Source organism: Rhinoderma darwinii, chromosome 1, assembly GCF_050947455.1.
Source record: "Rhinoderma darwinii isolate aRhiDar2 chromosome 1, aRhiDar2.hap1, whole genome shotgun sequence".
Classification (NCBI taxonomy): Eukaryota; Metazoa; Chordata; class Amphibia; order Anura; family Rhinodermatidae; genus Rhinoderma; species Rhinoderma darwinii.
Genome location: NC_134687.1, coordinates 631,868,439 through 631,885,016, shown reverse-complemented (window position 1 = coordinate 631,885,016; position 16,578 = coordinate 631,868,439). Strand labels below are relative to the sequence as shown.

General features: G+C 46.4%; 1 protein-coding gene and 1 pseudogene across 5 annotated transcripts in view; one reads left to right on the top strand and one right to left on the bottom strand.

Annotated features, from left to right (window-relative positions):
- LOC142656808 (uncharacterized) overlaps positions 1–16,578 on the bottom strand; it is a 609,035-nt pseudogene that overhangs the window by 81,810 nt on the left and 510,647 nt on the right.
- LOC142666282 (uncharacterized) overlaps positions 1–16,578 on the top strand; it is a 55,926-nt gene that overhangs the window by 4,553 nt on the left and 34,795 nt on the right. For 3 of the 5 annotated variants that reach the window (XM_075846523.1, XM_075846303.1, XM_075846379.1), the window contains exons 2-5: positions 3,281–3,488; positions 8,407–8,570; positions 8,999–9,172; positions 9,248–9,371. In XM_075846523.1, the coding sequence (XP_075702638.1) occupies positions 8,493–8,570; positions 8,999–9,172; positions 9,248–9,371 (376 nt within the window). In that variant the 5' untranslated portion in view covers positions 3,281–3,488; positions 8,407–8,492. The remainder of the gene's footprint in view (positions 1–3,280; positions 3,489–8,406; positions 8,571–8,998; positions 9,173–9,247; positions 9,372–16,578) is intronic. The other 2 variants (XM_075846599.1, XM_075846448.1) reach the window with 1 other exon arrangement.

The following is a 16,578-nucleotide window of genomic DNA, read 5'->3' as shown; positions in this document are numbered from 1 at the left end:
GTGATAAACTGCTGTTTGGGCCCATGGGAGGGCTCAGAAGGAAAGGACCACCATTTGGCCTACTGGAGCTTTTCTGGTGCTAAGTCATGTATGCAGAAGCCCCTGAGGTACCAGTACAGTTGAAACCCCCGAGAAGTGACCCCATTTTAAAAACTACACCCCTTAAGACATTCATCTAGAGGTGTAGTGAGCATTTTGACCCCACAGGTACTGTGTAAAAGATAATGCGCAGCAGATGGTGCAGTGTGAGATTTGCAATTTAATATATATATATGGCATGTCAGTGTCCGATATAGGGTGCCCAGCATGCGCCACCGGAGATCTACACCCCTTAAATTGTAATGTGGGTTCTCCTGGGTACGGCAATACCCTACATGTGGCTGTTATCAGCTGCCTGGGCATACGGCAGGGCTCAGAAGGGAAAGATGAGGGGGGTAAGCTGTGCGGAGTGCATCAGGGTAAATTAAAAATCAAGGGATGTATGATACATTTTAAAACAATCTTTTATACAGAGACCTGGTTTTTCGGGACACGTGTCACATTGGTATATTGTGTTCTTCCTTATCCCCCTCTTATAGCAGACTCTGCACCTCTTTTGACTCTTTCCCTTTCCACCGGTTTGGGGAACTTCTCCTGGAAAGTGTTGCCCTGGTACGATGCGTGTGGCCCCGCTTCCAGAAGTACTGGGTGCCCCCCTTCCTGTTCCCTAAAGATTAGATCTTGAAATTCCAGGAAAGTTCCCCTCTGGCCTGCACATCGACGTAGCACGTACGCATTGTACAAAGCCATCTGTATGATGTGCCCGGCCAGCTTCTTATACCACACCGCATGGCGCTGTAGGGCTTCAGGACTTGATTTGACAAGTCCATCCCTCCCATGTACCTATTGTAGTCCAGGATGCAGTCTGGTTTGGGGGTGGCCTTTCCTTCATATATCCTAAATCTGTAGGTATACCCTGATGCACTCTCACAGCTTATACATCTTCACACCATACCTTGCCCTCTTACCTGGCAGGTACTGGCGGAATTGAACCCTCCCTTTAAAATGTACCAGGGACTCATCAATAGAAAAACACTTCTCGGGGGTGAATGCTTGGGAAAACCGGGCACTGAAACGGTCTAATAGGGGTCTCCGTTTATACAAACGGTCAAAACTGGGGTCATCTCAGGGTGGGCACGGCTCATTATCAGTATAATGTAAGAAGCGAAGTATTGCCTCATTTATTTATTTTTTTAGGTTCCAGTTCATTTCTGAAGTTGCTTTGAGGGGCCCATATATTAGAAACCCCTATCAAATACGCCATTTTAGAAACTAGACCCCTCAAAGTATTCACAACAGCATTTAGAAAGTTTATGAACCCTTTAGGTGCTTCACAGAAATTTAGAGCAAAGTAGAGGTGACATTTACTCTTTTTATACCATTTTTTTTTTATAACACAAAAGGATTTATCAGAGAAACGCAACTTAATACTTATTGCCCAGATTCTGCAGTTTTGAGAAATATCCCACATGTGGCCCTAGTGCGGTAATGGACTGAAGTACCGGCCTCCGAAGCAAAGGAGCACCTAGCGGATTTTGAGCCCTCTTTTTTTATTAGGCACCATGTCCGGTTTGAAGAGGTCTTGTGGTGCCAAAACATTGGAAACCCCCCAAAAGTGACCCCAATTTGGAAACTAGACCCCTTGAGGAATGGATTGTAGTTTTCTTGGGGTGCATGCGGCTTTTTGATCAGTTTTTATTCCATTTTTAGGTGGCGTGGTGACTAAAAAACAGCAATTCTACTATTGTTTTTGTATACTTTTTTTTTTTACAGCGTTCACCGTGCGCTATAAATGACACATTCACTTTATTCTGCGGGGTGATACGATCTCGTCGATACCAGATGTTTATAGTTTTTTTTTATGTCTTATGGCGTTTGCACAATAAAATACGTTTTGTAATAAATCATTTACTTTTTGTGTTACCTTATTCTAAGAGCCAGAACGTTTTTATTTTTCAATCAATAAAGCCGTGCGAGGACTTATTTTTTGCGTAACGAACTGTAGTTTCGATCAGGACCATTTTTCGGTACATGCGACTTTTTGATCTCTTTTTTATTCCATTTTTTTGGGAGGTGAAGTGACCAAACAATTGTGATTGTGGTACGGTTTATTAATATTTTTTTTTACGGCGTTCACCGCGTGGGATAAATAACAAAATAATTTTGTAGTTCAGGCCGTTAGGAACGCGGCGATACCAATTATGTATAGTTTATTTGTTTGTTTATATATTTTTATTAATAATAAAGGAGTGATAAGGGAAAAAGTGGGACTTTTACTTTTATTACTTTTAAAACTTTTATTTTCTTATTTTTACACATCTTTTTTTTTACTTTATTACTTTGTCCCACTAGGGGACTTGAGGGCAGGAGGCTCTGATCGCTATTCTAATACACTGCACTACATGCGTAGTGCAGTGTATTAGAACTGTCAGCTACTCACTGACAGCAAGCATAGTGGGTCCTGACGTTGTCAGGACCCACTAGGCTTCCGTCTATGGCATAGCCGGACGCCATTGTTTGGTGTCCGGTTGCCATAGTCACCATCGCCGGCCGCTATCGTGTAGCAGGCCGGCGATGGCGGATTAACCCCTAAGAAGCCGCGATCGCTATTGAACGCGGCTTCTGAGGGGTTAATCGGCGGGGGAGCTCCGCGATCGGTCCCGGCACATTGAGCAGTGATAGTCTGCTGTCGGAAACAGCAGCTATCACAGCTCATGAACGGCGCCGTGTTTACTCCATGACCTACTATTAGGTCACTGAGCGCGAACGCTACAGTTAGCATGACCTAATAGTAGGTCATGGAGCGTTAAGGGGTTAAGGAACTCATTCACATTAAGCTAATAAACTGGTTTAAAATAGATAGTTTTTCAAAATAAAAAGCACTGCTGTCCCCTACTGTAATGTCCGTGGCCGCGGGCTGTCAGCTCCAGCCTCCCGCTGACAGCCGCAGCCACGAGTCGGCAAGCGCTTGCGTCCACTCACCTCCGCCGGAGCCCGCAGGGTGCGCGCGCACGCTCGTCCCCGCTCTTAAAGGGGCAGTGCGCGCACCAGACATCTTGAACGACCTTTGACCCGTGAGTACCCTGGGCTATAAGAGGGGTCCAGCCCCCCTAGTTCGATGCCTGAGCGTTGTTAGTTTTCCCAGTCTGTCTTGCAAATGGTCCCTTAGTGTTTCCCGTTCCTGTTGTTACCCGTACCTTGTTCCCCGTTCCTGATTCCCGTGCTTTGCCCTAATATCTAGTCGTGCCACGTCCTGTGTCATCTGCCACGTCCAGAGGAATCTGCCACGTCCCGTGTCATCTGCCACGTCCGGAGGAATCCGCCACATCCGGAGGAATCCGCCACGTCTGGCGCAACTTGCGGCTCCTGTGTCATCCGCCACGTTTGGCGCCATCTGCTGCACCCATCTCATCTGTGCCAGAGCTGCGGCCACCATCTGGACTATTCAGGTACCCTTGTGCAGGACATTGTATTTCTGGGGTGTCCTGTTGTTTGGCCAGCTGCCTCCCCGCTGCGGCGGTACGGCCTAGTGGGTCCACTAACCCGCTTCGTGACACCTACATTATAGGCCGATCTCCTTATGTAGGAAATAAGCCACTTATAATGTGGTGACAGAGCCTCTTTAAGCTTAAAAATGTATGCCATATCCTCCGGATAGGTCATCAATAGCTGATGGGTCGGCGTCCGACTTTCGGGACCCCCCACTGATCAGCTGCTTTGAAGGGGCCGCAGCGCTCGTATGACATACTGCAGCCCCAGGTAAGTATGAAGGACAAGGAGGAAGACCCCGGAGACTGGACTGCGATAGAGGCTGTCTAATGTAAACCGAGGAGAGAGACGGTCTCAGCGTTTCTCTTCTTTATTTACATTCGACATCTCTCTCCTGTCTTCCATACACTTTTTACATTAAACTGTCTTATATACAAATAGTAGATACTTTTTTTTTTTCGTCTCCTTGGTCAGAGTAATTAACCCTTTAACGACCACCGTATAGTCTTGTTACATCAGCCGTTAGGGGTAGTACTTCTGAAGCGCCACCTTTTCACTTCAGCGCTTCAGAAGAAGTTTTCTCTCATCGGGCCGGTTGCTCCTGAAGCCCGGGCTGTTGCTAATAGCCTTGGGCTTTAGGGCAAAGATCGGAGACCACTAGCAGTGCAAAAATCGTCTCGTAGGAAAAAAAGGGACATGCTCTATCTTCGGGCGTTTACGTCTCTGACCTGAGAGCTTATTTGGTGACGTTTTTTGCCCGCAGCGCTCAATGGCCGCAGACGAAAAACATTGGCGTGCAGACAGAGCAAAATCTGCCTCAACATTCCAAACGGAATTTTGAGGCAGATTTTCTGCCTGCACAAAACTCTGTGTGAACCCAGCCTAAGGCCTCGCGGGGAAAAAACGCCTCCGCCTCCCATTGAAATCAATGGGAGGCATTTTCAGCCATTTTCTGGCGTATTTTCCAACGCGGTTTCCACGTCAAAAAACGTTTAAAATAAAACTGTGTGAACTGACCCTTAGAGAGTTTGTAATAAATAAATAAAAGTCCCAATGAAAAAGAAAAATATACAAAACACTTTTATTATGGGAAAAAAGTGAAAAGTTGCACATATTTGGTATTGCCGCGCCTGTAATGACTCCAACAATAAAGCGATTGCATTATTTAACCCGCACGGTGAACGCCGTAAAAAATAAAATAAAAAGACAATGCCAGAATTGTGGTTTTCTCTTCATCCAGCCTTCAAAAAATGTTAATGTTACTGTGTAAAAGTAGTAAAACATAAAAAAACTATATAAATTTGGTTTCCCCGCAATTGTAACGACCCGTTAAATAAAGCTATTACATTATTTATACAACACGGTAAACGGCGTAATTTTAAGACACACAAAAGTGGCGAAAAAATGTCAGGTTTTTTTTCCTGTTACCCCACCAAAAAAGTTAATAAAAGTTAATAAATTATAAGTACCCCAAAATGGTGCTATTAAAAAATACAACTTGTCCCGCAAGAAACAAGACCTTATACAGCTACGTTGACGGAAAAATAAAAAAGTTATAGCTCTTTAAATGCGACGATGGAAAAACTAAAAAAATTGCTTGGTTATTAAGGTTTTAAAATACCTTCGGTATTAAGGGGTTAAGGAATTAGTGTGCTTGCATTTCCCTCATCTAAAAAACACCAAGACACAACTTTTTACTTGAGAATTGCAGGCGCAGCTATCCCATAATATATACTGATTAACAGGATTGTCCCTACTAGGGCATGTTCACACGCAGTAGCAAAATACGTCTGAAATTACAGAGCTGTTTTCGCCTTAAAACAGCTTCTGATTTTCAGACGTCTTTGCATGTACTCGTGTTTTTCGAGGCGTATTTTTACGGAGGTAATTGGAGCCGTTTTTCAATGGAAAACGGCTCCAAAAACGTCCCAAGAAGTGACATGCACTTCTTTTTCGCGGGCGTCTTTTTACGCGCCGTCTTTTGACAGCGACGCGTAAAATAACACCTCGTGGGAACAGAACATCGTAAAACCCATTGAAAGCAATGGGCAGATGTTTGTAGACGTTTTTTCAGGCGTCATTCGAGGCGTAAAACGCCCGAATTACATCTGAAAGTAGGCCGTGTGAACATACCCTTTATAAGTGAGCGTGATCACACATAGCACCTAAGGCTGGGTTCACATGACCATGTTACGTCCGTAATGTACGGAACGTATTTCGGCCGGAAGACCCGGACCGAACACAGTGCAGGGAGCCGGGCTCCTAGCATCATAGTGATGTACGATGCTAGGAGTCCCTGCCTCGCTGCAGGACAACTGTCCCGTACTGTAATCATGATTACAGTACGGGACAGTAGTTCCACGCAGAGGCAGGGACTCCTAGTGTCGTACATCACTATGATGCTAGGAGCCCGGCTCCCTGCACTATGTTCGGTCCGGGTCTTCCGGCCGAAATACGTTCCGTACATTACGGACGTAACATGGTCGTGTGAACCCAGCCTTAGGGAAAATCCTGATAATCAGTATAGTTTATGGAACAGCTGTGCCTGAAATTCTCTTATGTAAAAGAATTGTGTCTTGGTATCTTTTAGATCAGGGAAATGCAAGCACAGGAATTCCTTATTACTCGAAAAAAATCGAGATTCAAATTGAAAATCGTCTATTGCGTTGAAAAAAAATGTAGATATTTTTTTTGGGCAAAATCGCCCAGTCCTACTTGCAGCATAGGGAGCGGACTCAGCCTGTAAACCCGCTCCAAATTTCTCTCCCCACGTTATGACGTTCAGTGTTGTCATGGGGATGGCCATGTTAGGACATGACTGTTGGATTACTGGCGTCTTTCTTGTTACTATCTAGAAGGGGTTTATGTATTCGCACCATTAAAGTTGTACAACCGACATATTGATATATTGCAAAGACACAAACAGAGCTTTTGACGCCAATATATATATATATATATATAAGAATATTGCATTTTTATTAGACAAATACCACAAACTATTTAAAATACATAAGAAAGATACGACTCTAGTATAAAGTGCGGAGTCAGCACCAAATGTTCTTGCTGACTATAGTATCCGGGTAAATATGTGAGTCTTTTATACGGAACCCTATAACAACAAATAACAACCCCTATAACAACAAATATATCACTAGTACATCATCCCTCAAGAAAAGGAGAGAAACTCTCTTAAATATAATCAATATAATGTACACATCTGATAGATGATTGTAAACAAGAGAAGGTATGGTAAGAGTAACAGTGCTTTAAATAAGGTTATATGTCTGAACCCATAGACAGCAGAAAAGAGTCATGAACAGTGTCCGCTCCGCCACATAAACCCCGACGCGCGTTTCGCCACGTGTGCTTCCTCAGGGGGATGTGTTGAACCTGACATTGTAGAGAGCGGGTGAGATAAATGACGTGATGTATTATAATCTATATCTTTCTTACTAGTGTACACACCGTTATCTGTACAAGACGAAGAACTATTTGTAGCTTTGTTATAGTTCCAGGATTGGCTTTTTATGACCACGGTGAGAATAACCTTCAGTGGTGAGACAAGTATGACTCCGTATTTCACTCTCACGTAAACTCCCGCGGAGTCTAAACTTACTTTTTTATATATATTTGGGATGGGTTAATAAACACAGATATATTTTTGCCATATGGATGCTGTCCTCAATTTTGTATACTAGTTACCCGTCTGGATGGGATTTCTGGACTTGGAATTTGCATCTCTTTCTCTAAATCGAAGTGTAGTAAACTTGAGTGCTGTGGAATCAATAAACTCGGGGGTAGACGTTGCCCTCGTGTTGGGGTCTCCCTGGAATAACTCTTACAACATCCTGAATAATGTCATCCAGTCCTGACCGGAAATGGGAAGACACTTTACAATAATGTTTCTGAACTCCTTAAACTTCACGCTGAAAGAAGTTGTAAAATATCATCATTTATAAGTCCGGTAGTTATTTTTGGGGCGATTTACAATTATTTATAGGTTAAAAAAAAAATCATCGAAGTGAGGATGATCTTACAGAGGAGCCCCTCCCCCGATCACTTCGGTGCCTCAGTTGCTATTAACCGCAGTATCAAAGGGGTTAAATGATTGTAATCGTAGTTCTCTCAGGTCTCCAGCCTTTTCAGCAGGGTATCAGGTCTTCCCTATGGCATTTGAACAACTCGTGAGCTGTAAATGTCGTGTACAGGAAGGGGTTAAATGAGTAAAATACAAGTTTATACTGCATCTTATCCCACAAAACAATGGGTCACTCTGCTTCACTCCACCTGTGCTATAACATGATGATAAGATATCACACTATATGTACCCTTTATATATAATGTCACCTCAGCTGCAGAACTGACTGCATAGTGTGCACCATGTCTTGTGAGATGTCAGCAATGTCTCCCCAGCATCCGCCATGTGTCAGGTTGTCAGGAGTCAGGTCTTCATTGTCTGGGGGGGGGTGGGATGTCTTCATTTTATTCTATTAAACAGAGATATGCCATGAATGTCTGATATATGGGGGTCCCATCTCTATGTGGAGAACGGGGTCCCCCGACCTACCTGGTGAGGTGATGACTGCATCCAGGTGGAGAATGAATGGATAGGTGACCAAACATGTGCACGACTCTCTCCATTCACTTCACTTGTATAGGAGTTCCAGAAACAGCCGAGCACGGCCAGAGGTGGAGCTGCATCTATCAGACATTTCTGGCATATCCTGGGGAGAAATGTCCGTGTTGGGAATACCCCTTTATTCCATGTGGTGACGGCTCTGAGAAGATGTTTCTCTCAGTGATCAATAAGTGAGGTTCTGGATGTCACACATGATGTTGTCCCCTGTATGATTTCCATCTTCTCATTTCTTCATAAAGACGTCTGCAGTACTAGATCATCCAGATCCTCCAGTTTTCTCATCTTCTCCTCCACAACGTTCCTTCTCCTGAATGACCCACCAAGGATGGACAAGGACAGGAATGAGATGAGCAGAAGAATATTAAACTTCACCTTGGAGATCATCTACCTGTTGAGCGGAGAGGTAAACTTTTTTACATTCTAGAACAAGTCACACGTAGGGGACAATACATAATAGGAAGTAATAGGAAGAATCCAGTGTCCCGTATAACAGCGTCCAGACCTTCCAAGCGCCGTCAAGAAGCCAACAGCAAAAAAGCTGAAGATCAGCCACCAATATGGTCAGTTATGTGTCATGTCTCCAGTGCAGCAATAGTAATGTTGTAGAGCAATGAGAATGACAAGTAGGAGGAACCAGCAGGATCAGGATGACATCTTTATAGAAACATAGGAGATGACTGCAGGAGGAGAGCACATGGTCCATCTGGTGAGGTCTCCAGTATTACAGATGTGGGGTCACTAGAGCTCTATACAGCGGGGTCACAATTTCCCTCTTTCTACTGAGGTGGGAATACCGTGTTCAGTTCTCTAAGTGTCTCTCTCCATACACAGGAGTACACAATGGTGAAGAAGACATTGGGTGACTGTACAACTCCCATCATCCATGAGTCTGGAGGATGGAGCAGTAGTCAGAGCTCCATCACAGAGCCTCCCCCTCACTCCCGGATACATGAGAAGAAGATCTTAGATCTGATCTACAAGATGGCTGAGCTGCTGACTAGAGAGGTGACACTGCTGGGAAATTATATAGTAACAGCACTGGAGGTGTCTGGGTAATGACTGTATCATTGTGTGTGTCAGGTTCCTATAAGGTGTCAGGATGTCACTGTCTATTTCTCCATGGAGGAGTGGGAGTATCTAGAAGGACACAAGGATCTGTACGAGGAGGTCATGATGGAGAACTACCGGCCGCACACATCACAAGGTAAGGTTGTCCATTACTGTGGGCACAGGCTGGTACTGGCGGCCATGTTGAAGCCTTAATACTTTCATGTTCAGGGCATATACATTTGTCCACCTGTTTGAATGCAGTGAAATTCTATATATACACATCGATCAGCCATAACATTAATACCACCTTCCTAGTATTGTATAGGTCCCTTTCATGCTGCCAAAAAAGCTCTGCGCCATTGAGATTTTGCAGTGTTTCAGGGCGCAATATCCTGCCTAACCCTTTCCCGTCATACCCTGTATATAATCGGAGCTGTCTGACGTTGGTTCCCGCAAACCGCAGTACAGTTACGTTGCAGTGATGGTGCGGGCTCAGAAGCTCAGCCCGCGCCATAACAAGTGGGTGTCATTTGTATGTTACAGCTGACACTCATAGGGTGAGATCAGGGCTAGCTCCAATCCCGGCTGTTTAACCCCTTATATGTCGTGATCAGTGGCGACTGTGGTATCTAAGTGGTTTGTAGCCCATCGCCCTTTCCTCCTTGTGATGTGATTGCGGGGAAGGGGGTGATGGTTGCTATTGCAACTGGAGGTCTAACAAAGGAGTATTGGTCTGCCATGCACGGATGCCTATAAGGCCCTGCCAGAGACCTTGTAAGGCTGACATTATATAAATGTATTATAATAGCGATCAGTCCTTGTGATACTAAATAAAAAGGTAAACATTTTTACAAAAAAGTTTCCAGGTAAAAAAAAAAAAAAAAAATACCTTTTTTCCCCATAAGTCTTCAAAAAAAAACTATACATAGCTGGTATCGCCACGTCCGTAACTACACTGCGTATCACACATCTATGGATTATTATTATTTACCCCATTATTATACCACCTTATTATGCCCTGACGTTCTCCGCACAGGTTACATATGCCCCCACATTATAAACTGAAACACCAGTAATACCTCAAACAAAACAACTACCAAGCAAAGTCTGCGCTCCAAGAGCGAAATGGCGCTGCCTCCCTTCTGAGCCCTAAAGAGTTCCTAAACAGCAGTTTACATCCACATATATGGCATTGCAATACCCGGAAGAACTTGCTGAACAATTTATGAGGTACCATATTCGTTTCCAGTGGCACAAACTGGGCACAAAATATTGGGCACGGCCGTGTGTCCAAACAGCAGTTTATGACCACCTATGGGATATTGCCGTATTCAGGAGAAATTGCTTTACAGATGAAGGGCTTTTTCTTGTTTATTTCTTGTAGAAATTTTGAGCTAAAACGACATCTAAATGGAAACATGTAATTTTTCATTTTTACAGCCCAATTCTAATAAAACCTATTAAACACATGTGGGGGTCAATATGCTCATTACACCCCTAGATGCATTTCTTGTGGGTGTTTCTTCCAAAATGGGGTCTTTATTGAGGGATATTTCTTATGTTTTGGTACCTTAAGGCCTCTGAAAATCTATATTGGTGCCTGAAAAACATCCTAATAAAAAAGAGGCCTCAAAATCCACAAAGTTCCTCCTCATTTCTGGGACATGTGTTTGTCAAGCACACTAGGGCCACATATGGGATATTTCTAAAAACTGCAGAAGCAAGATAGTAAATATTAAGTTGTTTCTGAAAAAAAAAGGATTAAAGGGAACCTTTCACCCGCCCATACATGTGCAGCTGAGTTGGGGCACTTTAAAAAAAATTCTACCCTCCTCTATTATTTAGATATCGATGCCATTATATTTGGTGACCGATATTTAAATAATCCCCTGAACTGTCAATGGGGCGTGTAATGGCAAGGGGGCGTGTAACATGGCTGTGACACTGTCTAATCAGCTACGGACAGTGTCACAGCAAGAGCTGGAGAGAGAAGAGCGTGTGCGTGCGCACACTCTCTTCAGCTCTCGGCAGACAAGGGCAAATCTGATCTCTCGCGAGAGATCACACAGTCTTGTACTTGTCTTCCGAACTGGCAAGGGGGCGTGTCACTGCTACGGATAGTGCAAGAGCTGGAGAGCGCACATGCGCGATCTCCTCTCCAGCTCTTGCACTGTCCGTAGAAGTGACATGCCCCCTTGCCAGGTTGGCAGACAAGTACAAGAATGTGTGATCTCCCAAGAGAGTGTGATCTCTCCTCTCTCCAGCTCTTGCTGTGACACTGTCTGTAGCTGATTGGACAGTGAGAAAACGGCCCAAAATTGGGCACGTTCAATTTTTTGACGTCCCGGCTTACCCGCCCGTCCAAAAATCGGCGGTGTGAATAGCCCCATTTGGGGTCAATTGTTCCTACTGAGGCCGTGTGACGGCCGTTCGAAGAACAGCTGTCACACCGCCGAGAATCCCTGTCGTGTGAAAAGGGCCTAACTGCTGAGTCACGACTTCTCAGCCTGCCTCATCTCCTTACATGGACTATTCTAGGGGGCACCTGTCACTAGCAATTTCACCACTAGACCCAAAGGACCCCCAGGGAGGGTATGAAATATCCTTCTTATCTTTCCCTCTTTTATGTTAATAATAATAATTGTCAGTTTACCTATAAAAAAAATTGTCTCCAAAGTAATTTGCAAATTATCTGAGAAGAGTCCCACACTGCCTGTTACCTGAGGAGGTGGAGGTGTCCCACACTGCCTGTTACCTGAGGAGGAGGAGGTGTCCCACACTGCCTGTTACCTGAGGAGGAGGAGGTGTCCCACACTGCCTGTTACCTGAGGAGGAGGAGGTGTCCCACACTGCCTGTTACCTGAGGAGGAGGAGGTGTCCCACACTGCCTGTTACCTGAGGAGGAGGAGGAGGTGTCCCACACTGCCTGTTACCTGAGGAGGAGGAGGAGGTGTCCCACACTGCCTGTTACCTGAGGAGGAGGAGGAGGTGTCCCACACTGCCTGTTACCTGAGGAGGAGGAGGAGGTGTCCCACACTGCCTGTTACCTGAGGAGGAGGAGGTGTCCCACACTGCCTGTTACCTGAGGAGGAGGAGGTGTCCCACACTGCCTGTTACCTGAGGAGGAGGAGGTGTCCCACACTGCCTGTTACCTGAGGAGGAGGAGGTGTCCCACACTGCCTGTTACCTGAGGAGGAGGAGGTGTCCCACACTGCCTGTTACCTGAGGAGGAGGAGGTGTCCCACACTGCCTGTTACCTGAGGAGGAGGAGGTGTCCCACACTGCCTGTTACCTGAGGAGGAGGAGGTGTCCCACACTGCCTGTTACCTGAGGAGGAGGTGTCCCACACTGCCTGTTACCTGAGGAGGAGGAGGTGTCCCACACTGCCTGTTACCTGAGGAGGAGGTGTCCCACACTGCCTGTTACCTGAGGAGGAGGTGTCCCACACTGCCTGTTACCTGAGGAGGAGGTGTCCCACACTGCCTGTTACCTGAGGAGGAGGTGTCCCACACTGCCTGTTACCTGAGGAGGAGGAGGTGTCCTACACTGCCTGTTACCTGAGGAGAAGGAGGAGGTGTCCCACACTGCCTGTTACCTGAGGAGGAGGTGTCCCACACTGCCTGTTACCTGAGGAGAAGGAGGAGGTGTCCCACACTGCCTGTTACCTGAGGAGAAGGAGGAGGTGTCCCACACTGCCTGTTACCTGAGGAGGTGTCCCACACTGCCTGTTACCTGAGGAGGAGGAGGAAGAGGTGTCCCACACTGCCTGTTACCTGAGGAGGAGGAGGTGTCCCACACTGCCTGTTACCTGAGGAGGTGGAGGTGTCCCACACTGCCTGTTACCTGAGGAGGAGGAGGTGTCCCACACTGCCTGTTACCTGAGGAGGAGGTGTCCCACACTGCCTGTTACCTGAGGAGGAGGTGTCCCACACTGCCTGTTACCTGAGGAGGAGGTGTCCCACACTGCCTGTTACCTGAGGAGGAGGTGTCCCACACTGCCTGTTACCTGAGGAGGAGGTGTCCCACACTGCCTGTTACCTGAGGAGGAGGTGTCCCACACTGCCTGTTACCTGAGGAGGAGGTGTCCCACACTGCCTGTTACCTGAGGAGGAGGTGTCCCACACTGCCTGTTACCTGAGGAGGAGGTGTCCCACACTGCCTGTTACCTGAGGAGGAGGTGTCCCACACTGCCTGTTACCTGAGGAGGAGGAGTCCCACACTGCCTGTTACCTGAGGAGGAGGTGTCCCACACTGCCTGTTACCTGAGGAGGAGGTGTCCCACACTGCCTGTTACCTGAGGAGGAGGTGTCCCACACTGCCTGTTACCTGAGGAGGAGGTGTCCCACACTGCCTGTTACCTGAGGAGGAGGTGTCCCACACTGCCTGTTACCTGTGGAGGAGGTGTCCCACACTGCCTGTTACCTGAGGAGGAGGTGTCCCACACTGCCTGTTACCTGAGGAGGAGGTGTCCCACACTGCCTGTTACCTGAGGAGGAGGTGTCCCACACTGCCTGTTACCTGAGGAGGAGGTGTCCCACACTGCCTGTTACCTGAGGAGAAGGAGGAGGTGTCCCACACTGCCTGTTACCTGAGGAGAAGGAGGAGGTGTCCCACACTGCCTGTTACCTGAGGAGAAGGAGGAGGTGTCCCACACTGCCTGTTACCTGAGGAGAAGGAGGAGGTGTCCCACACTGCCTGTTACCTGAGGAGGAGGAGGTGTCCCACACTGCCTGTTACCTGAGGAGGAGGAGGAGGAGGTGTCCCACACTGCCTGTTACCTGAGGAGGAGGAAGAGGTGTCCCACACTGCCTGTTACCTGAGGAGGAGGAAGAGGTGTCCCACACTGCCTGTTACCTGAGGAGGAGGAGGAGGTGTCCCACACTGCCTGTTACCTGAGGAGGAGGTGTCCCACACTGCCTGTTACCTGAGGAGGAGGAGGAGGTGTCCCACACTGCCTGTTACCTGAGGAGGAGGAGGTGTCCCACACTGCCTGTTACCTGAGGAGGAGGAGATGTCCCACACTGCCTGTTACCTGTGGAGGAGGAGGAGTCCCACACTACCTGTTATTGGAGGAGGAGTCCGGCTGAGAGGCTGGAGAGGTCACTTCAGCCTCTAGGGGCACTATCTTTGACTCTATAGAACCATGGTTGTGGTGTAGTTTTAAAGATAAATCTTAGCTCTGGAGCATCACAGTCCTAGGTGCTATAGAACTGGAGATACAGGCAGTTAAAGGAGATACAGGCAGTTAAAGACATAGTTGGGGATGCGAGCTGCAGATACAGATCCCATTCCCAACTATGAAGATTTGAAGTGACCCCCTCCCCCCTCCAGCTTCTCAGTCTTACTCCTCAGAACGGGCAGGGTGGGGCTCTTCATCTCAGAGAACGGGCAGCGTGTGGCTCTTCTCAGCTAGTTTCAATATGACTTTGGAGGCGATGTTTTAAAAAAAAAAATATAGGTAATTGGTAACAAAAAAAGAGGGAAAGTTTAGAAGAATATTTTATACCCTACCTGAGGGTGTTGTTGGTTTAGTTCGTGAAAATGCTGCTTACCGTTTCTCCTATTAAATGTGTTTTTTAGTGAGCAGATTTATCCAAACTGTCTAAAACAAAAACTGTTTGTTGCCCATAACAACCAATCACAGCACAGCTTTCATTTTACCACAGCAGTTTAATTAAAGAACAAATGACCTCTGATTGGTTGCTATGTGCATGACAACAACACCTAGAGATAGACAGCAACGTAATACAAGTGGATAATTCCAGCGTTATTTCTATTGTCAGCCCATGGATGTCATGTAACCGAATGCCAAAGGTCAATTATAACAGAGCAAGGTGACCACAACGAATTGCATGGGAAAGAAATGCTGAGCTTCAGTGTTTGTCTGATCATCATAATGAAATGTCACCACAACAAATTGGAGCTGAATCTCAACGCACGTGTAATGTGAATATTGTAGAAGCACAAAACATGAGCCCCGAAAGAAGGGCACGTCTCCACAATCGAAAGGCACAAAGACCACCCAGAGACAGACAGCAAGAACAACCTGAAGAAACTATTCAAAGGCGTGAAATTCCAGCGTGGGCGTAGAGCGGGTTACGTTGTGCCATTAGACGGGTATTGAGTAGGGAGGTCTATCACTACCTGGAGGGCAGTGTGTGGATACAGTCAGTATAAATATATATGGGGGGAGCAAAAAAAAAAATCATTAAAATAAATAACTATGAAGCAACACGCGGAAAGGGTCCTTGTCTCCTGCCCTGGGAGGATTATCATCCTACAAAATGAAAGAATTGACCAACAAGAGTTTTCTAGAGCCCATTATATTTCTTGTACAATGGGCATACCTGGGGTAGAGTGTTGACACACTGGGGACAGTGATGGCATACAGGGGGTAGTGTGACACACAGGGGTTTGTGATGGCATACAGGCAACAGAGTGGTAGTATACCACCCAGGGACAGCAATGTCATACAGTAGACAGTGATGGAATACCTAGGGGACAGGGATGGCATACCCAGGGGACCGAGTGGTGGCATATATGGGACAGTGATGGCATACAGGGGAGAATGGTCACATATAGGGGAGAGTGATGGCATACAGGGGAGAATGATGGTATACTCAGGGGACAGAGTGATGTCATTCAGGGGGTAAAGTGGTAACACACGGGACAGTGATGGCATACAGGGGACAGTGATGGCATACAGGCAACAGAGTGGTGGTGTACCCAGGGAACAGTGATGGCATACAGGGGGTAGTGATGGAATACTCGGGACGGGGATGGCATACCCAGGGGTCATTAATAGCATAACCAGGGGAAGGTGATGGCATACAGGGGAGAATGATGGCATACCCAGGCGACAGAGTGGTGGCATACAGATGACACTAATGGAATATCCAGGCGACAGAGTGGTGGCATACCCAGGGGACAGTGATTGCATACCATAGAGGATGGGATTAATAGCACTATTTCTATTTTTGCAGATGACACCAAGCTATGTAATATAGTTCAGACTATGGAAGATGTTCATGAATTACAGGCAGATTTAAACAAACTAAGTGTTTGGGCGTCCACTTGGCATATGAAGTTTAATGTAGATAAATGTAAAGTTATGCATCTGGGTACCAACAACTTGCATGCATCATATGTCCTAGGGGGAGCTACACTGGCGGATTCACTTGTTGAGAAGGATCTGGGTGTACTTGTAAATCATAAACTAAATAACAGCATGCAGTGTCAATCAGCTGCTTCAAAGGCCAGCAAGATATTGTCGTGTATTAAAAGAGGCATGGACCCGCGGGACAGGGATGTAATATTACCACTTTACAAAGCATTAGTGAGGCCTCATCTAGAATATGCAG